Source organism: Papio anubis, chromosome 3 (assembly GCF_008728515.1).
Source record: "Papio anubis isolate 15944 chromosome 3, Panubis1.0, whole genome shotgun sequence".
Classification (NCBI taxonomy): domain Eukaryota; kingdom Metazoa; phylum Chordata; class Mammalia; order Primates; family Cercopithecidae; genus Papio; species Papio anubis.
The window spans coordinates 143844555-143872274 of NC_044978.1; the positions used below are offsets into that span (position 1 = coordinate 143844555).

The window sequence follows — 27720 nt, forward strand, 5'->3', positions numbered from 1 at the left end:
AACCAGAGCTCATAATTGGTAGACCTAAACGGTCCCTCTCATTCTTGGCATGACTCTTTAATGCCCTCCTTGATTATATTCTGTATTTTAAACTTTATTGATTACCATGTAATAATGAGAAAAAGGCTGCATGATATCTAAAGATTAGAGTTGTTTGACTGTAAAGAGAATTCTGTTCATTAAGTGGTTAATTATTTGTTGTATTTACAATCCTACATTAAAAGTAATGGGCAAAATTAATTTGAACCATATATTTAACCCAACACATCCAAAATATTGTAAATTTAGCATGTGATCAGAATAAAACATTATCAGATTTTTGAAAATCCTACATTTCTTTCCTGTCTTGGGCTTTTGTGTGGAGTAGCATCAGGTGGTAGTACTATGGGGCATCATACAATCATGAAGAGGTTCTATGGCTCATGCCAGCTCTGCCTCCAGAGTATAATGTATGCATCCACTTCCTTTCATCTCTGTCACCACAGTCTAACCCAGGACTCATCATCTTTTACCTGGATTATCACAGTGTCCTCGAAATGGTCTTTCTACTTAAACCCATCAGTGAATTCCCACTGCATAAAGAATATAAATTCAGGCTGTTTATTGTTTCTCCCAGTCTGGCTCTGCTTCTTTTTGTTTTATGCTCTGTTTACTCTTAGTGGCCTTCATGTTCCTGGAAATGCCAAGCTCATTCTCCCCTCCAGGGCTTTTTCTGCTGTTCCCCCTTTTGGTTTGACACTGTCCCTTATCTTCCTTTATGTGTCATCAAGGTCTCAATTCAGCATCTCCTTGAGATGTCTTCTCTGACCACTCAGTGTAAAATAGCAGCAGCTATAGTAGCATCACTAGCAGTGACAACAACAACAATGAAAATAGCTCACATTCATTACTAAACTCTTACTACGTGCCAGGCGTTGTTCTTTATATTTACTCGCTGAGTCCTTACAACCACCCTTTGAGGTAAGGTACTGTTATTATTTCTATTATATACATAATGAAACTTAAGCACAGAGAATTATGTCAATTGTTCTACAATCACTTGTTTATTTTCTTCCTCTTACCATGATCTGTAATTATCCTACTCTTCTCTAGAAAATAAGTTCCTAAGAAAGAGGACCTTATCTTATTTCCTGCTGTTTCTATAGCATTTTTAAATGCCCAAAACATAGTAGATTCTTAAATATGTTGAATGAATGAATAAACAAATGAATGAACAACAGGTCCTATTAGATCATGATATTTCAGATGAAAAATGGAATATTTCAGAAATGATACTTCTCTCATATGAGCAGGTCAGAAGCCTTTCACTTATACTATTGAGCATTTTCCTCTGTTACATTGTACTGTGTACATATAAGCATGTGATGATGAATCTGGGCAGATGAAGAAAGGAAGACTCTGTGCTGTCATACCCGGCAACCCAGTAGTCACTGATCAGTAGGTACCACATAGTTGTTGGCAACTGATTATAGTCACTGCCTAGCTTTTCAAATATGGAAGTTGAGTTACCATCACAGAGCACCATTTCACTTCGTGACTGAGTTTTGGCTGCAGATTAAGGAAGGCAATTGTTGCTGTGAAACATCTCAATAAAGGCTCAAGAAGGGAAATTTTTTTACTTTGTTTTTCAGAATTTCCCTGCTCTTCTGAACAAAACTATTGATTTTTTTTTTCTGCCTGCTGCTCAGCAGATATTAATTTCAGAGAATTTTAGAGCTGAGAGTGCATGTCAGATTATTAGCCTAGCCTGGCTTCCCCATTTTACAAAGGAAGAGAATAACCCCCAGGGATGAAGTGGTTTGTGCAGGGTCACGTGGGTAATTGGTAGAAGAACCTGAGCTCACCTCACAGCCCCTAAGTGGGTTAAGTGATGAAACACTGTTCAGGGAAGATGAGCACTTGCTCACTTCAGAGTCATAATTAGGATAGTGACCCACCAGCATCCTGTGTTTTCTTGACAAATAAAATTATTGCTGGAAGCTAAAATGATCACAGGAGGATGTTGCTTGTATATTTTTATTTGGTAATACAAAGTAATCTTATTAGCATATTCAGTAGTTAAAAGTTATATGTGACTATTCCCTATACTGAAATTCTTGGTCCTTCAGAAGTTTAGAAATAGCGTTTGGCCATTTTATAACCAAGAATGCAAAATTTGGCCTCTTAGAGTTTCTGGTTTAAAATATGCATAGCAAATACTGGATAATTTTTTTATTGCTTGAGATAAACCACAATTCAGAAAACAAAATTGCTTTTCTGCTGGCAGGGTGAATAGGAATCAAGCAGAATATTATAAACACTATATATGGAATTTTCAATATAGCTGGGATTCTGAATGACTGAATCATAATTTGCATTTGGCATAAATAAGGAAAAGTCTTTTCCTTGCTCATTTCAATAAAAACTATACCAGAATCATTTTTCTGGGAGACTGGTTTGATTTTTTAAGAGGTTTCAGACCTTGGAGAACACAATGTTGAAAGAAGCTAAAATTTCCCAGAAGCCACTATACAAATGTGCTTTCATACATAGAAAAGGATCTTTGCTCAGTTCCATCCCTCAAAATGATAGGTGTATGAATTTGCCTGCCAATTTGCTCTGTGAAACTTGATTTAAGAAGACTAATAATGCTATTAGTGGATGTCAAATGTCTGACTGAGCACCAAGGACGTTAGGGTGAATGCCTGAGTAGTCTCCTGGAGATTCTGAAATGTGAGGAATGAGCATGTATCTGGTGTTACTATCATCATTTACTTTGTGTGTCTGTACTTGTGGGCCATTTTGAGATGTCTCCAACAACTTGGAAATTTGGGAATTGAGTATACCTTCTCATTTCTTTCTAAGACTAACATATGCTGAGCAAAGTCACCTGTAAGGGGGCTAGATTGGTTCCTAGGCCTGCAGGATTTGATAATCCCAATGGAACATTAAATATAAATTTGTGGGGGCACGCCCAAGATGGCTGAATAGGAGCAGCTCCAGCTTCCAGCACCCAACGTGAGCGACACAGAAGACAGGTGATTTCTGCATTTTCAACTGAGGTACCGGGTTCATCTCACTGGGGCATGTCAGACAGTTGGCGCTGGTCCACGGGTGCAGCCCAAACAACGAGAGCTGAAGCAGGGTGAGGAATCGCCTCACCTGGGAAGCGCAAGGAGGAAGGGAATTCCTTTTCCTAGCCAAAGGAAATTGAGACACACAACACCTGGAAAATTGGGTAACTCCCACCCTAATACTGCCCTTTACCAAGGGTCTTAGCAAATGGCACACCAGGAGATTATATCCCACACCTGGCGCAGAGGGTCCCATGCCCACGGAGCCTCTCTCATTGCCAGCACAACAGTCTGAGATCTAACTGCAAGGCAGCAGCGAGGCTGGGGGAGGGGTGCCCACCATTGCTGAGGCTTAAGTAGGTAAACAAAGCCACCAGGAAGCTCGAATTGGGTGAAGCCCACCGCAGCTCAAGGAGGCCTGCCTGCCTCTGTAGACTCCACCTCTGGTAACAGTGCATAGCTAAAAAAAAGCAGCAGAAACCTCGTCAGAGGTAAATGCCCCTGTCTGACAGCTTTGAAGAGAGCAGTGGATCTCCCAGCACAGAGGTTGAGATCTGAGAACGGACAGACTGCATTCTCAAGTGGGCCCCTGACCCCTGAGTAGCCTAACTGGGAGACATCCCCTACTAGGTGCAGACCGACACCTCACACAGTGGGGTACACCCCTAAGACGAAGCTTCCAGAGCAAGAATCAGACAGCAACACTCACTGTTCAGCAATATTCTATCTTCTGCAGCCTCCGCTGCTGATACCCAGGCAAACAGGGTCTGGAGTGGACCTCAAGCAAACTCCAACAGACCTACAGCTGAGGGTCCTGGCTGTTAGAAGGAAAACTAACAAACAGAAAGGACACACACACCAAAACCCCATTAGTACGTCACCATCATCAAAGACCAAAGGCAGATAAAACCACAAAGATGGGGAAAAAGCAGTACAAAAAAGCTGGAAATTCAAAAAATGAGTGCATCTCCCCATGCAAAGGAACGCAGCTCATCGCCAGCAACGGAACAAAGCTGGATGGAGAATGACTTTGACGAGTTGAAAGAAGGCTTCAGTCGATCAAACTTCTCAGAGCTAAAGGAGGAACTACGTAACCAGTGCAAAGAAACTACAAACCTTGAAAAAAGAATGGATGAATGGATAACTAGAATAATCAATGCAGAGAAGACCTTAAAAGAACTGATAGAGATGAAAACCGTAACATGAGAACTATGTGACAAATGCACAAGCTTCAGTAACTGACTCAATCAACTGGAAGAAAGAGTATCAGCGATTGTAGATCAAATGAATGAAATGAAGCAAGAAGGAAGTGTAGAGAAAAAAGAGTAAAAAGAAATCATCAAAGCCTCCAAGAAATATGGGATTATGTGAAAAGACCAAATCTGTGTCTGTGCCTGAAAGTGATGGGGAAAATGGAACCAAGTTGGAAAATAGTCTGCAGGATATCATTCAGGAGAACTTCCCCAACCTAGTAAGGCAGGCCAACATTCAAATTCAGGAAATACAGAGAACACCACAAAGATACTCGTCGAGAAGAGCAACTCCGAGACACATAATTGTCAGATTCATCGAAGTTGAAATGAAGGAAAAATGTTAAGGGCAGCAAGAGAGAAAGGTCGGGTTACACACAAAGGGAAGCCCATCAGACTAACAGCGAATCTCTCGGCAGAAACTCTACAAGCCAGAAGAGAGTGGGGGGCCAATATTCAACATTCTTAAAGAAAAGAATTTTCAACCCAGAATTTCATATCCAGCCAAACTAAGTTTCATCAGTGAAGGAGAAATAAAGTCCTTTACAGATAAGCAAATGCTTAGAGATTTTGTCACCACCAGGCCTGTCTTACAAGAGATCCTGAAGGAAGCACTAAACATGGAAAGAACAACCGGTACCAGCCATTGCAAAAACATGCCAAAATGTAAAGTCCATCGAGGCTAGGAAGAAACTGCATCAACTAACGAGCAAAATAACCAGCTAATATCATAATGATGGGATCAAGTTCACACATAACAATATTAACCTTAAATGTAAATGGACTAAATGGTCCAATTAAAAGACACAGACTGGCAAACTGGATAAAGAGTCAAGATCCATCAGTTTGCTGTATTCAGAAGACCCATCTCACATGCAGAGACACACATAGGCTCAAAATAAAGGGATGAAGGAAGATCTACCAAGCAAATGGAAACAAAAAAAAAAGGCAGGGGTTGCAATCCTAGTCTCTGATAAAACAGACTTTAAACTATGAAAGATCAAAAGAGCCAAAGAAGGCCATTACATAAGGGTAAAGGGATCAATTCATCAGGAAGAGTTAACTATCGTAAATATATATGCACCCAATACAGGAGCACCCAGATTCATAAAGCAAGTCCTTAGAGACTTACAAAGAGACTTAGACTCCCATACAATAATAATGGGAGACTTTAACACCCCACTGTCAACATTAGACAGATCAACGAGACAGAAAGTTAACAAGGACATCCAGGAACTGAACTCAGCTCTACACCAAGCAGACCTAATAGACATCTACAGAACTCTCCACCCCAAATCAACAGAATATACATTCTTCTCAGCACCACATCGCACTTATTCCAAAATTGACCACATAGTTGGAAGTAAAGCACTCCTCAGCAAATGTAAAAGAACAGAAATTATAACAAACTGTCTCTCAGACCACAGTGCAATCAAACTAGAACTCAAGACTAAGAAACTCAATCAAGAATGCTCAACTACATGGAAACTGAACAACCTGCTCCTGAATGACTACTGGGTACATAACAAAATGAAGGCAGAATAAAGATGTTCTTTGAAACCAATGAGAACAAAGATACAACATACCAGAATCTCTGGGACACGTTGAAAGCAGTGTGTAGAGGGAAATTTATAGCACTAAGTGCCCACAAGAGAAAGCTGGAAAGATCTAAAATTGACACTCTAACATCACAATTAAAAGAACTAGAGAAGCAAGAGCAAACACATTCAAAAGCTAGCAGAAGGCAAGAAATAACTAAGATCAGAGCAGAACTGAAGGAGATAGAGACACAAAAAACCCTCCAAAAAATCAATGAATCCAGGAGCTGGTTTTTTGAAAGATCAACAAAATTGATAGCAAGACTATTAATAAAGAAGAAAAGAGAGAATAATCAAATAGATGCAATGAAAAATGATAAGGGGCATATCACCCCCGCCCCCTCAGAAATACAAACTACCATCAGAGACTACTATAAACACCTCTACGCAAATAAACTAGAGAACCTAGAAGAAATGGATAATTTCCTGGACACTTACACTCTTCCAAGACTAAACCAGGAAGAAGTTGAATCCCTGAATATACCAATAGCAGGCTCTGAAATTGAGACAATAATTAATAGCCTACCAACCAAAAAAAGTCCAGGACTAGATGGACTCACAGCCGAATTCTACCAGAGGTACAAGGAGGAGCTGGTACCATTCCTTCTGAATATTCCAATCAATAGAAAAAGAAGGAATCCTCCCTAACTCATTTTATGAGGCCAACATCATCCTGATACCAAAGCTTGACAGAGATACAACAAAAAAAGAGAATTTTAGACCAATATCTCTGATGAACGTCGATGCAAAAATCCTCAATAAAATACTGGCAAACCGAATCCAGCAGCACATCAAAAAGCTTATCCACCATGATCAAGTGGGCTTCAACCCTGGGATGCAAGGCTGGTTCAACATACACAAATCAATAAACATAATCCAGCATATAAACAGAACCAAAGACAAAAGCCACATGATTATCTCAATAGATGCAGAAAATGCCTTTGACAAAATTCAACAGCCATTCATGCTAAAAACTCAATAAATTCGGTATTGATGGAACATATCTCAAAATAATAAGAGCTATTTATGACAAACCCACAGCCAATATCATACTGAATGGACAAAAACTGGAAGCATTCCCTTTGAAAACTGGCACAAGACAGGGATGCCCTCTCTCACCACTCCTATTCAACATAGTGTTGGAAGTTCTGGCTATGGCAGTCAGGCAAGAGAAAGAAATCAAGGGTATTCACTTAGGAAAAGAAGAAGTCAGATTGTCCCTGTTTGCAGATGACATGATTGTATATTTAGAAAACCCCATTGTCTCAGCCCAAAATCTCCTTAAGCTGATAAGCAACTTTAGCAAAGTCTCAGGATACAAGATCAACGTGCAAAAATCACAAGCCTACTTATACACCAGTAACAGAAAAACGGAGAGCCAAATCATGAATGAACTCCCATTCACAATAGCTTCAAAGAGAATAAAATACCTAGGAATCCAACTTACAAGGGATATAAAGGACCTCTTCAAGGAGACCACAGACCACTGCTCAGTGAAATAAAAGAGGATACAAACAAATGGAAGAACATACCATGCTCATGGATAGGAAGAATCAATATCATGAAAATGGCCATGGTGCCCAAGGTAATTTATAGATTCAATGCCATCCCCATCAAGCTACCAATGACTTTCTTCACAGAATTGGAAAAAACTGCTCTAAAGTTCATATGGAACCAAAAAAGACCCTGTATTGCCAAGACAATCCTAAGCCAAAAGAACAAAGCTGGAGGCATCATGCTACCTGACTTCAAACTATACTACAAGGCTACAGTAACCAAAACAGCATGGTACTGGTACCGAAACAGAGATATAGACCAATGGAACAGAACAGAGCCCTCAGAAATAATACCACACATCTACAACAATCTGATCTTTGACAAACCTGAGAGAAACAAGAAATGGGGAAAGGATTCCCTATTTAATAAATGGTGCTGGGAAAATTGGCTAGCCATAAGTAGAAAGCTGAAACTGGATCCTTTCCTTACTCCTTATACAAAAATTAATTCAAGATGGATTAGAGACTTAAATGTTAGACCTAATACCATAAAAACCCTAGAAGAAAACCTAGGTAATACCATTCAGGACATAGGCATGGGCAAGGACTTCATGTCTAAAACACCAAAAGCAATGGCAACAAAAGCCAAAATTGACAAATGGGATCTAATTAAACTAAAGAGCTTCTGCACAGCAAAAGAAACTACCATCAGAATGAACAGGCAACCTACAGAATGGGAGAAAATTTTTGCAATCTACTCATCTGACAAAGGGCTAATATCTAGAACCTATAAAGAACTCAATAAAATTTTCAAGAAAAAAACATCCCCATCAAAAAGTGGGCAAAGGATATGAACAGACAATTCTCTAGAGAAAACATTCATACAGCCAACAGACACATGAAAAAATGCTGATCATCACTGACCATCAGAGAAATGCAAATCAAAACCACAATGAGATACCATCTCACACCAGTTAGAATGGCAATCATTAAAAAATCAGGAAACAACAGGTGCTGGAGAGGCTATGGAGAAATAGGAACACTTTTACACTGTTGGTGGGACTGTAAACTAGTTCAACCATTGTGGAAAACAGTGTGGTGATTCTGCAAGGATCTAGAAGTAGAAATAGCATTTGTCCCAGCCATCCCATTACTGGGGATATACCCAAAGGATTATAAGTCATGCTGCTATAAAGACACATGCACACGTATGTTTATTGCAGCACTATTCCCAGTAGCAAAGATTTGGAGTCAACCCAAATGTCCATCAGTGACAGACTGGATTAAGAAAATGTGGCAGATATACTCCATGGAATACTATGCAGCCATAAAAAAGGATGAGTTCATGTCCTTTTTGGGACATGGATGCAGCTGGAAACCATCATTCTCAGCAAACTATCACAAGAACAGAAAACCAAATGCCGCATGTTCTCACTCATAGGTGGGAATTGAACAATGAGATCACTTGGACACAGGAAGGGGAACATCACACACTGGGTCCTATTGTGGGGAGGGGTGGGGAAGGGATAGCATTAGGAGATATACCTAATGTAAATGACAAGTTAATGGGTGCAGCACACCTACATGGCACATGTATACATATGTAACAAACCTGCACATTGTGCACATGTACCCTGGAACTTAAAGTATAATAAAAATAAATAAATAAATATGAATTTGTATTCGAAGATGGAAATGGGGATAGAGATGGTCAAGGAAGGGGTAAGTCATGGGGTTAAACATTATCAGCACTCTTCTCAGTTCTGCGGAGGGGAATAGAAGCATTAGCCAACAGACTTGAAGTATCATGGCCTCATTGCCAAGATATTGCAACAAACTTTTAAGAGGTTGGTCCTACAGATGCATCTACCCCTTTAGCAGGATTGGTTGCATCAGGCTGTACTTCTCCAATGCTATGAGAGTCTTAGTTCATCTAACCACTGGTGGATGGGTTACTTTGGTCATTTAACTTTCTACATAGGCCAATCTGGGAGAGTTGAATTGATTATGGAACTTTAGTTACTCTAGTTCATATGGCAATTACTTCTCCTTATAAATTTACTAATTGTTGTTTGGACATCAGTCCTACAGGCTTGGACAACATATGTCTACTTGAAAGAGATCTGTTTCTAGTATATTGCTAATCTGGTTTTGCTCACTTGTTAATTCATCAGGCTTTGAGGGCTTACTATGAACAGAGGTATAATAGGTAACTTACCATGTAACAAGGGAAGCAGGTGAATTGTCAATTACACCACAAGGTAAAGAATTACCACCCCAAAACATTCTTCAACCTCTAACCCAGAAGCTGCCTCCCATTTTTATGAGGCTCAGCCTATGACTGTATCATTATCCACCCTGTTAACTCTTTAAGTATAATAGTCTTTTACAATATCTATTACATTTATTGTAATACAAATTACATGTATTGTAATCTATTACAATATTAGGTGTTTTAAGTACAGTGCATATATATTCCTTCATTTACTACCAACTATTCCAGGAGATGAACACATAATATTTCTCTTTGAAAGATCAGGAAACTGAAGCCTAGTGAAAGTAAGTAACTACCTAAAGTCATGTTTTATTCTTGGCTTTGCCATTTACCAAATACTGTTCATTCGACTATACTTAATACGAGGTTTGAACCCATTACATTGTGGGCTTCAGAGTTCAGTCTGAACTAGAGAAGATGGGTGGGTCACTGAGTGGATCTCAGAAGCAGTCAGTCGAATGTCTTGCAGTCCATTTCCATTAAATATGCGAGTATCGTATGTCCTCTTTGTGCAAGATTGTGCTAGGAAAAGCTAAGAGAGATATCAAAGAGCATGAGTAAGATGCGTTTCTTTCTCTCAGTATATTTCACCTTAGCATGACTTACGGACAAAGAAGGCTTCTGAAGGCCTGCCCTACGGAGAAGACTCAGTGAGAAGTGTTACTAGATCCAGAACGGCACTCCCCTTCCCCCTGCTTTCTGTGAGGGGATGATATAAAAGCGTCACAGTTTTCAGTAGTCCTTAGGAGTTCAGACAGGTGGATTAAAAGCTACTAGTAAATTTTAATGACTTATGTGAACGAACCCTCTAAATTATTAAACAAATCGCAAGGGACATGGGTTCCTTAAAACGAAGAATAGAACCGTGTATAGGAAGGAATGCCATCTTAGTTTGACCCTCTTTGGGGCAGGGTGGTAAAGGATTCTCCTATTTTGATTGTCTTTGTCACCACTCTAATAGCTCAGCTTAGGCATTGCCCAGGTGTGCACATGTAGCTCTTTATGTGGTTATTATAGCTGATGAAGGTGGTGATATGCAAAGGAAATAAAAAAATGAAATCATAAAATAGAATTGTCTGGTGCGTATTGAATAACTGTCAATTTTGAATGTAGCAAATGTGTTTTCACCTCTAACCCAGAACTGTGAGATCAAAATTGCTACTTACCTTCCTCAAAGTGTTGGTTCATTAATCAAATAGAAGAGCCTGTTTCTCTTCTCCATGGAAAGAGTCTGGACTGACAGGTTACTTATGTTAAGTCCAGACCTAACTTGCCCATTTCTGTAATGTAAGATGATTTCATTGAAGAGTTTAATTATAATGGTTGCAAACTCTCACTTCCAAATTAGCAAAAATGCTAGTCTTTTCCCCCGGTACCTTCATCAGAATATTCCTGAGGATCTCTGAGGTCAAGTATGTTCACTGAGCTATTTCTGAGAACTTCTGAGATTGCTGTGCCTGTTTACTGCTAGCTTGCTGTCACCTGCTAGGAGTAAACATAGAATGGGATACATCGCAGAAGGTGATACCCGCAACCTCTGGCCTTCAGACATTCTGGGAGTGGGCTTCAGGTGCCTGTTGGCTCTCCAATTCACTGCTGAGGAGACAGAGGAGAGGTGACTACCAGCTTACTGGCTGAGAGTCTCACTCCCTGCTTTCAGTGCAGATCTCCCTGCCTCAGTATCACACCTGCTCAGGGCACACCAGAGCCAAGCATTCTGCAGACATTCAGCTTCATGTACAATATCTTGCCAAAGCTTTTCTGTAGTGCCTGGGTAAAGAAAGCCTATGTTATCTGTGACAGCCTGTGCTCAGAGCCATCCAGTCTCTTCGATGGTCCTACCCCTGGCAACAGGTTACAGTTTGGACCTTTCCCCTCATTTTGGTGAGTTTTCTCTTTAAAGATCCCTTATTATCTGATGTAGGTTGGGCCCCTACTAAATCCATTAGGATTGTTTTAATTACTCTGATTCCCACATAAGGGATAGGGTTAATTCCAATCCCTTTAGTTCAAGGAAAATCCTTTGCCCCACAGAAATTCTTGAATACAAATTAATATCTGAGGGAGAGATGCAGTATCCAACTGCTTTCAGTGGATAGCAGTATCCAGTGCTCTCCCAGCAGCATTTGAGACCCCAGTGTAAGTAGGTATGTCTAGAGGGAGTGACACCCAGCTCCTCAGCTAAGGACATCCCAGGGCCAGGCCCTCAAAAGTCCCATTGCATAAATACAACACTCAAAAGTCCATTATATCAAGTAAATACAACACAACCTGAGAACATCAGCTCAGAGTGGAGTGGAGAGCTGGTTTTTGAGGCTCTCTCTCTCATCCAGAGACTGGGAACAGCACGCTCTGGTCTTCATGCTGCCAGGAAGGAAGACCTAATAAAGGACTCAATTTTTTTAAAGATTGATCTCCCTCTATTTGATAATCCATGTGTGAAATTTCAATTATACAAAACTAGAGGGAAACGTGTGTGTTTAGAACATGGTGTAGGGAAACACTGTGAGCAAAGCTGTCGATTGGGTCTGAAACCCTAAAATGGGTGTGACAGTACCTATCAGAGCATGTGACCTCCAGGGTGATAAGGATACAGTGTGCCTCTCACCCTGCGCCCCTCCTACTTGGAAAGCTTTCAGTGGCTGGCTGCCAAGCAGAGCGCAGGGTCCTCAGGGACCTGGCCTGTGTGCTTCCTCGGCGTGGTTTCTAGTCGGCCTTCTGTCTGTGCTCCAGCAGCACTGCCCTGTTTGCTCTCCCCTGCACACATGACACTGTTTCTCACACCCCAGTCCCTGTGCTCATGCTTCTCACCTTTGTAGAACACCTCAATGATTTTCTGGTTTCAAACTATAACAAACCCCACAGGCCAGCTTTTCGTGTAGTTTGTTACCAGCACTTGGCCAACAGTTGTTTTTTAATCAGTGGGTGGAGCAGCTTTTCTTGCCCTCAAAAAACAGTCAACCACTCCTTTTTCATTGGGTATATGTATTTGGCAGACATTGGGTACCTGCTGTTTGTTGGCACTGGTGTTGGAAAGATGAATAACACACCTTCTGTGGCCCTAGGGAGTTCCCATTCTGGTAGGGGGAACCTGACTCAGACAGCAACAAAACCTGCTGGTAAGTGTTTTGCTGAAGAGTGGGGAGGTTCAAAGGGCTGTGGAAACCCAAAGACGTTTCTCTAACTTGAACATCATAGAACACTTCAGAAGAAACCACATGTCAGCAGGTCTTATGGGAGGAGTTGGCATTGGCTAGGCAGCAGAGAGAAGAAAAATGGGTTTTGGAGATATAATACTGTTGTCACCCCTTTGATTTTCACTAGAAGGTACAAAAAGCTGCTTAAAATACTATCTGTTCATATACTGTTCTAGAACTTGTATGTATTTTTTGAAATGTCAGCATTGCAACAAAGTACACAGTTGAATCTAGCATTTTGTTTCAATAATTATGAGATGACTTGAAGTGCTTTTGAGAAATTTAAAATTCATTTGAATTCTAACTGGAGAAACAAATAGGTGATGATAGTGAGTTAGATCACTGTTGCAGTTCCTTATTTAAACCTATCTTTTCTTCTGTCTTCATCTGGGAAAAAACCCAGAAAAGTATTAAATGCGTATGCCTGAATTTTTGACTATATTTTAAATTACCTTTATCTTGTTAGTTTTAACTAAAACTGTAATTTAAACCAGTTTAAAAATAATTTTTACTTCTGGGCATCTTTTTATATAATGGAAGGAAATAAGTTGAACACTTATGGGGGAAATGTAAAGTTGATGTTATGTCTTATTTTTGATATGGCTCAGTTTTTACATGACTATTAAATGCTGCCCTTTAAATCTAGTAGAAATGTTAAAGGTGAGGATGTTACTTTTTATTATAAAAGAAACAGCAGTAAGGGGAAGCATGTAGCTTTTAACAGATTTCATATTCTAGACTAGTTATGAAATGTGTTTTTGGTCTGGACAATAAAACATTTCTTGTCCAATAAGAAGATGATCTCTTTTTAAGGTTATGAGAAGACAGATGATGTTTCAGAGAAGACCTCACTGGCTGACCAGGAGGAAGTGAGGACTATTTTCATCAACCAGCCCCAGCTGACAAAATTCTGCAATAACCATGTCAGGTAGGAACTTCCAAAGAATGCCATGAGACCAGCCAGCAGAGCAGAGCTGGTTAGGTCAAAATGAAAATGCTTGCAAAGAACTTTCAGTGCAGTCGGTTAATATTTGAGAGCTCCCTGGTGGCAGTGTGAATAGGCTGTTTCTCCATCTTCTATCCCATAGAGAAATATTAATAAGAATCTGGAAATAGCGAGGAGCAGAAAGAATAAGCACCCATCCTCTGCCAGGTCTACGTAGATGGTCTGAATAATGGAAGCTGCTTATGTGTAAATGCCTGTGTCCTAAACCTGTTAATAGAGTGATGCATTACTGGTTTCGGATAACAAGTTTTAACATTTTAGGAGAGGTCTTTGCAATTCTGCACCAAGAATTCCTTCTGGTTATATAGTCTTTAAATATTGGTTTTTAATAGTTGTGAAGTTTAGTATGGTGGGGAGGAACGGAGGGCTGTGCGAATTACTTCACTGCACTGTTGTGTTTTCATTCCAACAATAGTGTAAAAAGTATCTGTAAGCACTGGCCACTTAAGCGGCTTCTGGGACCACATAAACACCTTCATTGCCAGCAAAGTGTTTCTCCAGTGGCAGAGTTACTAGATTTGAGAAGTGCTCACTTAGTATGTACAACTTCAAATTCTAGAGGAACACCTCTCAATTTGGGTAGTGTGGCATGTGTCTGCTTTAATCTCCTTTCTATTTGATAAACAATAGGAAGATCTAGATGTTTCTAAGAGCTAAGTGGTGATAGCTTACTGATGTGGGCATATCTGGTGTGTTTAATGTGGATTTCTAGCCAAGTTCCTGGAGTGGCAGTGAAGAAAATTCAAGCAGAACCCCAGAAATCTCCCTGAAATTATCCAGAAAAGGCATCTCTGTTTACAGTGTCAAGTCAAATTGCTGGTTGGGGGGATTTTTTTTGCAAGATTTTATTTTCTACTCACATGTTGTACTCTGTCTTGTGGAGGACTGGAGCCCTTTAACTCCAAAGTTGCTCTTCTTTGTAAGCTACTTCTAGTAATGTTAAGCAGGCTAACTGGCCAAAAAGGACAAAAGATTATGCAAAAAATAAAACCTGTGGTATTCACTGTTTACTATTTATTTAACCTTTTCACTCTCTTTCATTTAGGTTAATAACCCTTTGCAATATTCTCCCAGTTTGAAACAGCAGCAAATGTTCCTTATCTAACTTTTTATATGGTAGTAACAGAACTTTGTAGTATGGGTGCTAATTATGGAGAAGTTTTATACTGCTTTCCTTTTTTGTTTTCTAGCACTGCAAAATACAACATAATCACATTCCTTCCAAGATTTCTCTACTCTCAGTTCAGAAGAGCTGCTAATTCGTTTTTTCTCTTTATTGCACTGCTTCAGGTAAAGTCATATCATAAAACCTTGTCAAATGTTCAGGTACTAATAAATGTTAAGCCCGTGACTAATCCCCTGAGGTTTGTCTAAATGCCGGGAGGTAAGCTGGTTTTGGTGGGCATTTCTGGCTCCTGCTGCAAGCAGTGTTAGAATCCACTACCTTTTCCAGCCTTTTGCTTCATTTTTATCAGCTTATTTTGGATGTTCTATAAATGTGATGTGGCAAGGACTGTTCATTTTGGGTGGTAAAGGGGATGGTACGTTTTCTTAAAATATTAATTTTTGTAGTAAAAGTGTCAACTCTGAACCTTAGAATGCAAGAATTTAAATCTTGTGCTTCTCTTTGTATGTAAATTAGTTGTAGTCAGAAAAAGTTCCAGTTTATTAAAAGTAGCGTGTTTAACATATACTTAAATTTGAAAAAATATTTTCATTGACCTTGAAAATAAAGAATTTTTAAAACACCAAAAAACACAAGGAAAAAAATTTAAAACTCTCACTATTCCACCACCAGAGACAATTACTCTTAAATTGTGGGTATATATCCTTCTGGTCTTTCTTTTTTCCTTCCAACCGTTGTTTATTGATTTAGTTTACAAAAAGGGGATCATAGTATACCTATTGTTTTGTAACCTGCTGTATTCATATAACAATGTGTGGATATTTTCCCAGTTATTCATTGTGTTTCTAAAATGTCATTTTAATAGTTATATTTTAGTGAATAGATATACTGTAACTTATGTAGCCAATTTTCCAATGGAGGTGGTAGTCCTATATACAACTGCTTACCATGAAACTAATTAACATGCTTTTCCAGTACTTATCAGATATGAACAAATTACTTCACCCAGCATTAGTCCGCCAAGATACTAAAATCAGTGAGGCATGTTTTAGAAGGCACTAAGACTGTTTTCTTGAATCTATTGTAAATTTTCTAGTTCTCATTGGATTTCTCTTATTTTTTTTTTTTTTTCCAAATAGCAAATACCTGATGTGTCACCAACAGGTCGTTACACAACACTGGTTCCTCTCTTATTTATTTTAGCTGTGGCAGCTATCAAAGAGATAATAGAAGATATTGTAAGTATTCTATTTTTTTCATAAATATATGTGACTTTGTTATTTATATATGTTTTAAATGTTAGTTTTTCCTTAAATCATTTAATTCTTGGCATGCGCTGTCCATTCAACTTCAAATGTCTAGAATATGTTCCTACCCCTGAAGTTAATTTTTGTTTTCTATAATATTGCTAAATGTTTGTTACAGTGTTCTATTGCATTTATAGTTTAGCAAATAAAAGAAATTAATTTACTATACTAATTGACTTGAGGAGAAAAGTACATTTGAACATTATTTTCAATTAAATGAAAAAATCTCCAAATTAAGTGATATTTTTTGATATTTTCTATTTTTTAATTTAAATAATTTTAATAAATTTCACTTTATTAAATGCCTTTGATTCTTTCTCACTTTAGTAGTTCTAAGCTTCTTTTTCCTTTATCTCATTTTTTAAAAGAAAGTAACCAAATTTGCTATTTTTATTCTGTAGTAATAAGAGAAAGGGGAAGTCACTTTCTCCTTTATAAAACTAACTCTCCCAGATAAATTCAGGCCTTTTTTCTGTTTTATCTGTTCTAACTGTCTTACTTGAGGAGACCAATGTTTTGTTTTGGTTTGATTTTTTCCTATTCTTTTAAAATACTTCATATATATATATAGAGAGAGAGAGAGAGAGACTTTTAAGTTCAAGGGTACATGTGTAGGGTTGTTACATGGGTAAATGTGTGTCATGGGGTTTTATTGTACAGATTATTTCATCACCCAGGCATTCAGCTGAGTATCTATTAGTTACTTTTAGTTATTTTTCCTGATCCTCTCCCTCCTGCCACCTTCCACCCTCCAGTGGGCCTCAGTGTGTGGTGTTCCCCTCTGTGTCCATGTGTTCTCATCGTTTACTCCCACTTACAAGTGAGAACACATGGTATTTGGTTTTCTGTTCCTGTGTTAGTTTGCTAAGGATAATGGCCTCCATCCAGCTCCATTCATGTCCCTGCAAAGGACATGATCTCGTTCTTTTTTATGGCTGCATAGTATTCCATGGTGTATATGTACCACATTTTCCTATCCAGTCTATCATTGATGGGCGTTTAGGTTGATTCATGTCTTTGCTTTTGTGAATAAGGCTGAAATGAACATACACATGCATGTGCCTTTATAATAGAATCCTTTGGGTATGTACCCAGTAATGGGATTGCTGGGTCAAATGGTATTTCTGTCTTTAGGTCTTTGAGGAATCACCACACTATCTTCCACAATGACTGAACTAATTTTCACTCCCATCAATAGTACATAAATGTTCCTTTTTCTCCACAACCTTGCCAGCATCTGTTTTTTTTTTGACTTTTTAATAAATGCCATTCTGACTGATATGAGATGGCATCTCATTGTGGTTTTGATTTGCATTCCTCTAATAATCAGTGATGTTGAGCTTTTTTTGTGTTTGTTGGTCGCATGTATGTCTTCTTTTTAGAAGTGTCCATTCATGTCCTTTGCCTGCTTTTTTTTTTCTTTTTTCTTTTTTTTTTTTTTTTTTTGAGACAGAGTTTCACTCTTGTTGCCCAGGCTGGAGTGCAATGGTGCGATCTCGGCTCACTGCAACCTCCACCTCCCAGGTTCAAGCGACTCTCCTGCCTCAGCCTCCCAAGTGGCTGGAATTACAGGCATGCACCACCACCACACCCGGCTAATTTTGTGTTTTTAGTACTGAGAGGGTTTCTTCATGTTGGTCAGGCTGGTCTCGAACTCCCGACCTCAGGCAATCCACCCGCCTCAGCCTCCTAAAGTGCTGGGATTATAGGTGTGAGCCACTGCACCCGGCCCTTTTCCTACTTTTTAATGGGTTGTTTTCTTCTTGTAAATTTAAGTTCCTTATAGATGCCAGATATTAGACCTTTGTCAGATGCATAGTTTGCAAGTGTTTTCCCCCATTCTGTAAGTTGTCTGTTTACGCTGTTGTTAGTTTTTTTTTTTTTTCTTTTTTTGCTGTGCAAAAGCTCTTTACTCAGATCCAATGTGCCAATTTTTGCTTTTGTTGCAATTGCTTCTGGCATCTTTGTCATGAAATCTTTGCCCATGCCTGTGTCCTGAATGTACATATGTACCTAGGTTTTCTTCTAGGGTTTTTATAGTTTGGGGTTTTATATTTAAGTCTTTTTTTGTTTGTTTATTTTTTGTTTTTTTTTTGTTTTTGAGCTGAATTTTCACTCTGTTGCCCAGGCTGGATTTCAGTGGTGTGACCTTGGCTCGCTGCAGCCTCTGCCTTCTGGGTTCAAGCGATTCTCCCATCTCAGCCTCCTGAGTAGCTGGCATTACAGGTTCCCACCACCATTCACAGCTTTTTTTTTTTTTTTTTTTTTGTATTTTTAGTAGAGACAGGGTTTTGACATGCTGACCAAGCTGGTCTTGAAGTTCTGACCTCAGGTGATCCACCCACCTTGGCCTCCCAAAATGCTGAGATTGCAGGCATGAGCCACCGTGCCCAGCCTTCATTTAAGTCTTTAATCCATCTTGAGATGAGTTTTGTATATGGTGTAAGGAAAGGGTCTAGTTTCAGTCTTCTACATATGGCTAAACCAGTTATTCCAGCATCATTTATCAAATAGGGACTCCTTTCCCCATTGCTTGTTTTTGTCAGCTTTATCGACAATCAGGTGGTTGTAGTTGTGCAGTCTTATTTCTGGGTTCTCTGTTCTGTTCCATTGATCCATGTGTGTTCTTCTACTAGTACCATGCTGTTTTGGTTACTATAGCCCTGTAGTATAGTTTGAAGTTGGGTAGCATGATTGATACCTCCAGCTTTGTTCTTTTTGCTTAGAATTGCCTTGGCTATTTGGGCTTTCTTTTTGGTTCCATATGAATTTTTAAATAGTTAAATTTTAAACTATTCATTGACATTCTTTACAGAATGTCAATGGTAGTTTAATGGGAATAGCATTGAATCTGTAAATTGCTTTGAGCTGTATGGCTATTTTTACAGTATTGATTCTTCTATCCAGGAGCATGGAATGTTTTTTGTTTTGTCATCTCTGACTTCATTGAGCAGTGGTTTGTAGTTTTCCTTGTAGAGATCTTTCACCTCCCTAGTTAGCTGTACTCCTAGGTATTTTATTCTAAAATAGTTCTTTGCCAGTCTGAGATGACGATCTGTTAAGCCTTAGGAAAGTAAGATGGTAAAGCAAGGAAATGCTGAGAAATTGTTTAGAATGCTCCAATTTAAAGTTATACAAACATTAACATTTTTTCTATAGAGGATCAAATTGGGATCTTATTAAGACGGCATGTGCCATATTAGGAATGGGTCAATTGAAGATTTAGATCATCAGTTTCAAAAGCATCCAAGTATTTAAGAGTACAAACAGGTGTTGTACATGTGTGTGCATGTGTGTGAAACAGCGTAGTCCTCTTGATTGAAAATGACATACTTGATGGAGACACTAGCTGAGAAGTGTAAGAGATTCCTACCTGTATTGCTCCACGCTGACTTGCCAACCTTTAAATTGTGGTAGGACTTGGCAGTCCACGGGGATTGGTCTTTACTACACTTTTGTCACTTTCTTTGCCTTATGGACTTCCCTTTTCTTTGTTTAGCCTAATTTTCGTTGAGTAACTTTAGTTTGCTAGGCATCCTGCTAGTGTTTTGCAAATGTTTTTCTCATTTAACTTTTTCAGTAACTTTGAAAGTTGGATGTTAACCCAGTTTTAAAGGTAAGGAAGCTGAGGCTTAGAGAGGTCATGTAACTTGTCCAAGAAAGTGATAGAATCAGAATTCCGTCCTATCCAGTGCTCTTGGCTCTGCATGATTGTGAAGAGTCACCAACAGTAATATTAACAACATTTATTGTGCTTCTAGGTTGTACTTACTCTATGTCCTTTACATTTACTAAACCTTATAACAACCCTTGAAGATGTTTTTGATCTTATCCCTATTTTATAGATAAGAGGAGGCAGGAGGGGTACCATAACTTGTCCAATGTCACAACTGGGGCTGTCAGAATTCAAAAAAGGCATTTTGGCTCCAGACTCCTGCCTTATAATCACTACTTAAAACTGCCTTCCCTGTCTGTTTTGTTTTGTTTTGTTCCCTGGCAAAGCTATAATCTCTCTAGCTATGGTTTCCAGTACTCCATCTTTGAAAGTACATGGCAAATAAAATTGTATTCAAGAAGTTTTGTTTTTTGTTTTTTGTTTTTTAACAGAACTCTTTTTGGCATAATATAATAATTGGGTACTATTAGAAAGCTGCTAATCATGCAGTCCTAAAGAATGTAATAATAGTATTGTGATATAATAATATTATATGGAGTAGTTTTCCAGTGAAATCACTGTTAAGAAATTGGCTAGAAATTGTAAGAGTAGCTTAACAAGAAGTTTATGTAAAACTGTAGAGTGATAGAAAGTTTGAAAGAATACTCTCTAAAATGGGGGACAAATCAAATAACAATTTAGATAGTTGGACAAAGAGCTGTCTTTATCAGTGAGAATAATGAATACATTTATTCATTCATCCCTTCAGCAAGAACATTTGAAGAACTCTTGAGCTGCCAGGTATTCATTAGGATATGTATGAGGATGTGTTAAACTTTGCTGTGCTGGTAATCATGTCTCGTATGTCAGTGGCTTAATACATTGTTTGTTTTCCAGTTACTGAAAGACACATGATGGAGGGCATCAGGGAATAACCTGAATCAAGATTCTGCTTTGTGGAATATTGGTGGTTATTGTAGCAAGGGTGGGGAGAAGGGATGGGATCTCACTTCTTCTATGTTTTGGTCCAGAAAGGGAGCACACATCTCTTTATAGCTCAATATTAGAACTAGTGACATGGCAAAGAGAAGGTGTTATCTCAAGGTCCATGGAAGTGGAGAGCTGGATATTGGTGAAGACTGGTCATGGCTGCCACTAATACATCAGTGAATAAAGTAGAGATGGCAATCCAGTAAACTTTCCTATATTCTATTAGATAATGTTTTTAAATCTATATATAGAGATTTAAAATTTAAAAGATAGATTAGATAGATAGATAGATAGATAGATAGATAGATAGATAGATAGATAAAAATATAATTAGAATTGCCTGCAGGTAAGATACTGAAGATTTATCCACCCCAGTGCATTTTAACTCTTGATGCTTTAGACAACATAGTATCATTTTCTATTTTTATGTGTTAATAGCAACACGCATACTTGAAAATACTCTAAAATTGATGGAGAACTCTTTTCTAAAAAGCTGTATTATGCTAAATGCTAGTTCCTATGATAAAGATCAAATTTGTTAAATTGATATTTACCACTAACAATGTTCCCTCTTTGCTATAAACTTGTTAATTTAAATACCAGTAGACTCCATTCATTATAAAACAGTTATTCAAAGTCTACAGTGTGTAGGAACCAAATACTGAGACTATGTTAGTGAGTAAAAGTAGCCGTGATGGAGCTTGTATCCGATAGAAGAGATCGACATTAATCAAGTAATCACACTGGTGAGAATTGCTTAAACCCTGGAGGCAGAGATTGCAATGATCCAAGATCCCACCACTGCACTCCAGCCTGGGCGACAGAGCGAGACTCCATCTAAAAAAAAAAAAAAAAAAAATCATACTAGGTTATTAATGAGAATTAAATGATGCACATGAAGTCGTTAGAATAGTGCCTGGTATATAGTAAGTGATGAACAAATGTTAACTGTATTATCATCTACAGATCCTTTTGGCTAAACAGTGGAAAATGGATTACAAGGAAAACAGCATTTGTGCAGACAAGAATATTCCAGTTGTTAGTGTAAAAAAAATATATAAGATATATTAGACTCAGCATGTATGGTAGACATGGTGAAAAGAAAGAAAATGAATTTACTACATTTTTAAGTATAAAACTGACAAGACTTAACCACTCTCTAACATGCTACATACCCTATTCTATCCACAACCACTGGAATGTAAGCTCCATGCAAGGAAGGGGTTTTGTCACTTGTACTGTAGTCTCGGCAGCAGTAACAGGGCCTGGCACATAGTCAGTGTTTAGTAAATATTTATTGAGTGAAAGAATGGCTTGGATAGGAATGAGAGGAAAATAAAGGTATAAGAATGAAGTTCCTGGTTTGGGTAAATGAATGGCATGTGTTTCCATGCCTGAGACAAGTACCAGGTCTTGGAGATTAAGGTCACAGGTTGCCTTGTGGACAGTTTGAGATGCCTTTGAGATTGCCAGAGAGATGTTAAAGACACAACCAGATATAATCGTGGAGCTCAGATGAGAGTTTTGACTGCTATGTATTTATGTACTGGTTATAATTGAAACTGAAGGTATGAAAGAGTTGTAAGAAGAGAATGTGGAATGAGAAGCGAGGAGGGCCAGGGAGTAAGCCTTGAGCAATACCATCGCTGAATAGCAAGTAGGGAAAGGAGACAAGAAGGGGTCAAGGTGCAGATTGTAAACCTGGCAATGATGTGATAAGAAATATCTAGGGAGGGAAGAGTTTCCAGAAGGAGGGAGTGGTCAGCATTGTATACTGTGTATTCTGAAGTTCATAATACTGTTTATACAATACAATTTATTGGTGTGCTATCAACCTAATACTGATGATATAAAATAATTCATTAGCCTTCAGTGATAGTAAATGAATTTGGATTATGACATAGTTGAGGTATTTAAACTCAGAGAATAGCTTAATTTTTTATTAGTTTTAGAAGGAATAATCTCATCAAGACACAAAAGTTAGATGCTTTCTTCTTGTAGTCTTGGGATTAAAATCTGCCTATTGAGGTAGATCCTTAGTATATTGAACACACTTGTTTCATGACAAGTAACCTAATTTATTCTGTGCTGGGAAGATAGAGGAAAGAGATGCTCTTGTGCAAGAATTCTCTGTAGATGCAAAGTGATGTTTAAGATCGCCTCGGGTTTCACTAAGATTAAATTTCCTCTTTGAAGTGGAGTGTTTCATTAATTAGCTTTTATTTGTCTCCTTTAGTTGGAAATCTAACCATTGTCTCATATTTTGGAAACATCTGTGCCTCTTCTACATATCTAAATTTACCTTGGACTGTTATTTTTGATCAAAATTTATTTTGAATCACTTTCTAATTTTCTTATAATCTCTACTAACAAGCAAAAAGAGTATTTTCAAAGTTCTATAACTAGAAAATCTCTACTGGTGCTACATATTTAACAGAACTTTAAACATTTAAGAATCTTTTTTGGCAAACTGTGCTTGCTTTTGGAAGCAATAATATGCCTATTAAAAGTCTACATTAATGCACTTTTATTAGTGAGTATTTTATACTGAAAAGGAGTTCTAATTGTGTTCCTGCATGTCTATGTGGGTAGAATCATTCTCAATAATTCTTTCGCAGAGGCATTTTGAATGTTTTGTTCGTATTTTGTGCAGTTCAGTAGCTGATTGTTTCCACGAACTGGGTGTACACTGCCAGCTCTTATCTGTTCCTCTTGGGTGTTGCCATATCCTGGAGGAGTGCTAATCCACACCTCTAGATTTTTCTCTTGCAGTGTTTTCATATGTGCACAGTGATTCTGAAAACTATTTTTTCTCAAATGGAAAACTTAGGAACTCATTTGTTTTACATTTGTTCCAACCCATATTATAGTCAGGTATGCACAACTAAATTCAACTTCAGGCTTTACATGACAGAATCTTTGAGCAAACAGAGTTAGTTACACTAAGCACTCTTCTGCAGTGTTAAGAGTTCGATGAGTTATACTCGATGCTGTAAGTTTAGATGAAAACCTCTAGGTGAACCGGAGAGAAAATAAGCTTCCCTGGCCACTCAGATTCTCACCTTTCCTCTGACCTTCTGTTTCTTTTTCTTACCCACTGCTGTAAAACCTTGGCTTATGCAACTCTTTAAACTTACCTAGACTTAGACTAACTCACTTCCTTATTGTGTAATTTTGTAGGTGCTCTTGGGAGGAAGGAAAATATGATGAGATTATGTAATTCAATGGCTTTCGGTTGCAAGTGGTGAGAGGAGGAAATGCAGGAGAGCAGTGAACAGGAGAGTCTATATGTCAATGGTAGACGTTGTTGGTTCAAGTCATTGACAAACATCAGCACATCATTGAATTATAGAGGATGTGCTCAGCTTAATTTGGTAATGAATTTTGTAAGAAGCTGAAAATATTTCAATACCATTATTAAACGGTAGTTCTTATAGATAATTCTCTCAGGCAATCTCCTTTTTAAAGTGAGTTATTAAAGCAAAATACTAAATCAACCTTTCATACTTTTCTAGTACATTAAAATTTTAATCCTACCTATGTGCTGAGGTAAGATCCTCGTGAGGACCACAAACTTGTGCTCTCAGAAGAGGGGCACTGTATGGAGATACTGGGAATTGTTCTTTCAGTTTTAAAATTCCTAGGTATGCTCTAATTCTTCCCATCACCATTCCCCCAGCAATGCATACTTTAACGTTGACATGAATGAGAAAGGATAAAAACCTTGAGAAACATAAGCTAAATCTTTTTTGGTATGAGTGTTCTCTTGTTTTAGTAATGTCATTCACATCTTCATAGTTGTTCTTTTTGCTTTTAAACCTTAGAAACGACATAAAGCCGATAATGCAGTGAACAAGAAACAAACGCAAGGTAGGAATTTTACATGTTTTTTTCTCATATTTGTCAAACCCACTTGTGGTGTATACAAACACTTCAATTACATATAATTCAATTGCAAATACTGTGCATCTCAAGTTTTTGTTTTGGGGCAGATTGATTTTTGCTTTGTGGCATTTGTTAGGATGACACTTAAACTCACTTTAGAGTGATTTATAGTGATAATACTTTTGAAAGCCAACATTTTAAATATATTTAAGTGTGTCATAGCAATATTCTCTCAAATATAGTCCATAAAAGTCTGCAGTTGTTTTGACAGTGTTTAATATTATAAAGTGTCTTTATTTTGTTTGTAATCTACAGATGTTATTCTAGAAAAGATGTATAGAAAATAAGCTCATGTGATGTCACTTGAGTGAAAAGCACTCTGAGTTATACATGCAGATGACAGACACTCCAGAAATAAAACAAATACAACCAGGCCTGCTTCTGTACAGTGCATGGCATTTTGGCACAGCTCTTTTTGGGTGGGGCTCATTTTGATACAGCCAAAACCAAAATGATCTTTAATACAAGCAAATGGGCCATCATGTTCTAAGATTTTGTTTTTAAATGCCCAGGAGTGTGAGAAACAGACATCTTAGCTCATCTCTGAATGAGTTTGCCCCATCTGAGAATCTCATCTCTGAAGTTCTTTGATGCGGTGAGGATCAGTGATGTCTGCCAACATTATCTGATATTTAGGAAGACTATTTTTATACAGCTAATATTTCTATGGAGTCCTGTCAAAATTCCCTGCTTCTTTTTCGCCACCTCCCACAATAGGCATTATATGCCGATTTTTAATACACTTAAGGACGATATATTTACTAATTAACCTAATAAATTTGGAAAATATTTACTACGATTATTTTATTATGGAACATATAAGAAAGTATAAGATGGGAACTTCAGCTTACAACTTATGAAGAGCTTATAACATATTTGTTGAAATAGGTCCGTGTAAAAACATGTAAAAGTGCAAAGAGATGATCTGTGTGGAAGATGAAGGATTTGGACTACATGATCTCAGTTCTCTTCAGATTTTTGTGGCAAATCATGGTTTCTATGTCAAGTGCTATAAAAATTGGTAAGGAGAGAAAATTGTGGTGTATCATGAGCTAGATCTTGAATTTTAGGAGGACACTGGATGAACAGAGAGGAATGGAGAAGATATTTTTATGTGTGGGTTGAGTGGGAAAGGAGGAAGAGGGGTTTTTCTGGAAAATAAGAAGACTGTAGGACTGCTTTGCTAAATCATTATTAGACTGCCAGATGCAGAAAGGAGATTCGCATCAGAGAGAAACAAAATCATGATTTAAAGGGTAGGCTGAGGTTGAATTGTATAGGATCTTGAATGCTAAGCCAAGGGGATTTCAACATTTCTTGTGGATACTGAGACACTGTTGAAGGTTTATGAGCCAAAATGAGACAGGCCGAGCATGTGGGTTAAAGATGTAAGGCAGAATGAACTGGAGTAAGGGACTGTTAGAAGCCTGGGACAGAGCTACTCCAGGAGTTTAGTTGTGAAGGGACAAACACAGGAATTGAAAGGGAAAAAATCCAGATGTTTCAAGCCTGGTATTTTTGGCAATATGCAGTTTTTGCATTTGTTGCCATACTGCTTAGAAAATTTAGTAACAGCTTTTGAAACAGAAGTACATAAATGCTTTTCCAATGCATAATGTATCTTGTATCCGAGGGCTTCTATGTTCAGTGACTGGCAGTTACTGATTTTCAAGCCTTGGCTCAAGAAGTCAGCATAGTACAGTGGAGGTGTGGTCATCATAGCTATGATGATTTTGGGCTACCACACGGGTGCTCCACCCTTCTGCGTACTTGCCAACCTCCAAAAAAAAATTCCTTTGTCTACCATTCAGATAAAATTGTATTTCTTGACTATCCATCTTGGTTCATGAGTCCCCTTCATAGATTAACAGGATTGGCCCTATGGCTAAATACAAGAATAGGCAAGTGAGAGGAAAAGCTTCTATAATAAATGTATATAAAACTCAATTCAAAAATAAAATATTAGGGCTTAGCTATAAAAGCCATTTTAGTCAACAGAATACACTCCATATCTGTAGGTTTTTCATCCTAAGATTCAACCAATTGAAGATCAAAAATAGAAAAAAACAAAAAACAAAAAATCCAACAAGGCTGGGCGCACTGGGTCATGCCTGTAATCCCAGCACTTTGGGAGCAGAGGTGGGTGGATGACCAGAGGTCAGGAGTTCGAGACCAGCCTGGCCAACATGGCAAAACCCCATCTCTACTAAAAGTACAAAAATTAGCTGGGCGTGGTGGCAGGCCCCTGTAATCCCAGCTACTTGGGAGGCTGAGGTAGGAGAATTGCTTGAACCTAGGAGGCGGAGGTTGCAGTGAGCCGAGACTGTGCCCCTGCACTCCAGCCTAGGTGACAGAGAGAGACTCAATCTTTAAAAAAAAAAAAAAAAAAAAACTGCAACAATAAAAAAATACAAATTTAAAAATATAGTATAACAACTATTTACATAGCTATTTACATATTTACTATTTATGTTGTGTTAGGTTTTGTAAGTAATCTAGAGATGATTTAAAGTATATGAAAAGATATGCATAGGTTATATGAAAAAATACCACACCAGTTTAATTAAGGGACTTGAGCATCCATGGATTTTTGTATCCATGGGAGATCCTGGAACTAATCCCTCAGGGATATTGAAGGACTGTACTTTCCTTCAGACTGTATTAAGTCCCGTATCCAAGAAATTATGGCTTTTATGTTGGTAGTTGAATTTGTTTCCTAAGAGAATGGTATATTTTTGTTTTTCCCTTTGCTGCCTTTGAGTATTGGTCTTCTTGGTTTGGCAGTTGATAGGAGATAACAAAAATGTTCAAGTAGGATACTG

At 38.2% G+C, this 27720-nt stretch overlaps 1 protein-coding gene across 9 annotated transcripts in view; it reads left to right on the plus strand.

Moving 5' to 3' along the window:
- Positions 1 to 27720, plus strand: part of ATP8A1 (ATPase phospholipid transporting 8A1) — a 267018-nt gene that overhangs the window by 23586 nt on the left and 215712 nt on the right. For 3 of the 9 annotated variants that reach the window (XM_021938415.2, XM_021938417.2, XM_021938416.2), the window contains exons 2-5: positions 13683 to 13797; positions 15066 to 15165; positions 16141 to 16239; positions 24778 to 24823. In XM_021938415.2, coding sequence (XP_021794107.1) covers positions 13683 to 13797; positions 15066 to 15165; positions 16141 to 16239; positions 24778 to 24823 — 360 coding nt within the window. Of the gene's footprint in view, positions 1 to 9042; positions 12792 to 13679; positions 13798 to 15065; positions 15166 to 16140; positions 16240 to 24777; positions 24824 to 25786; positions 25920 to 27720 lie in introns of those variants that run through there. The other 6 variants (XM_021938413.2, XM_017958665.3, XM_021938418.2 and 3 more) reach the window with 4 other exon arrangements.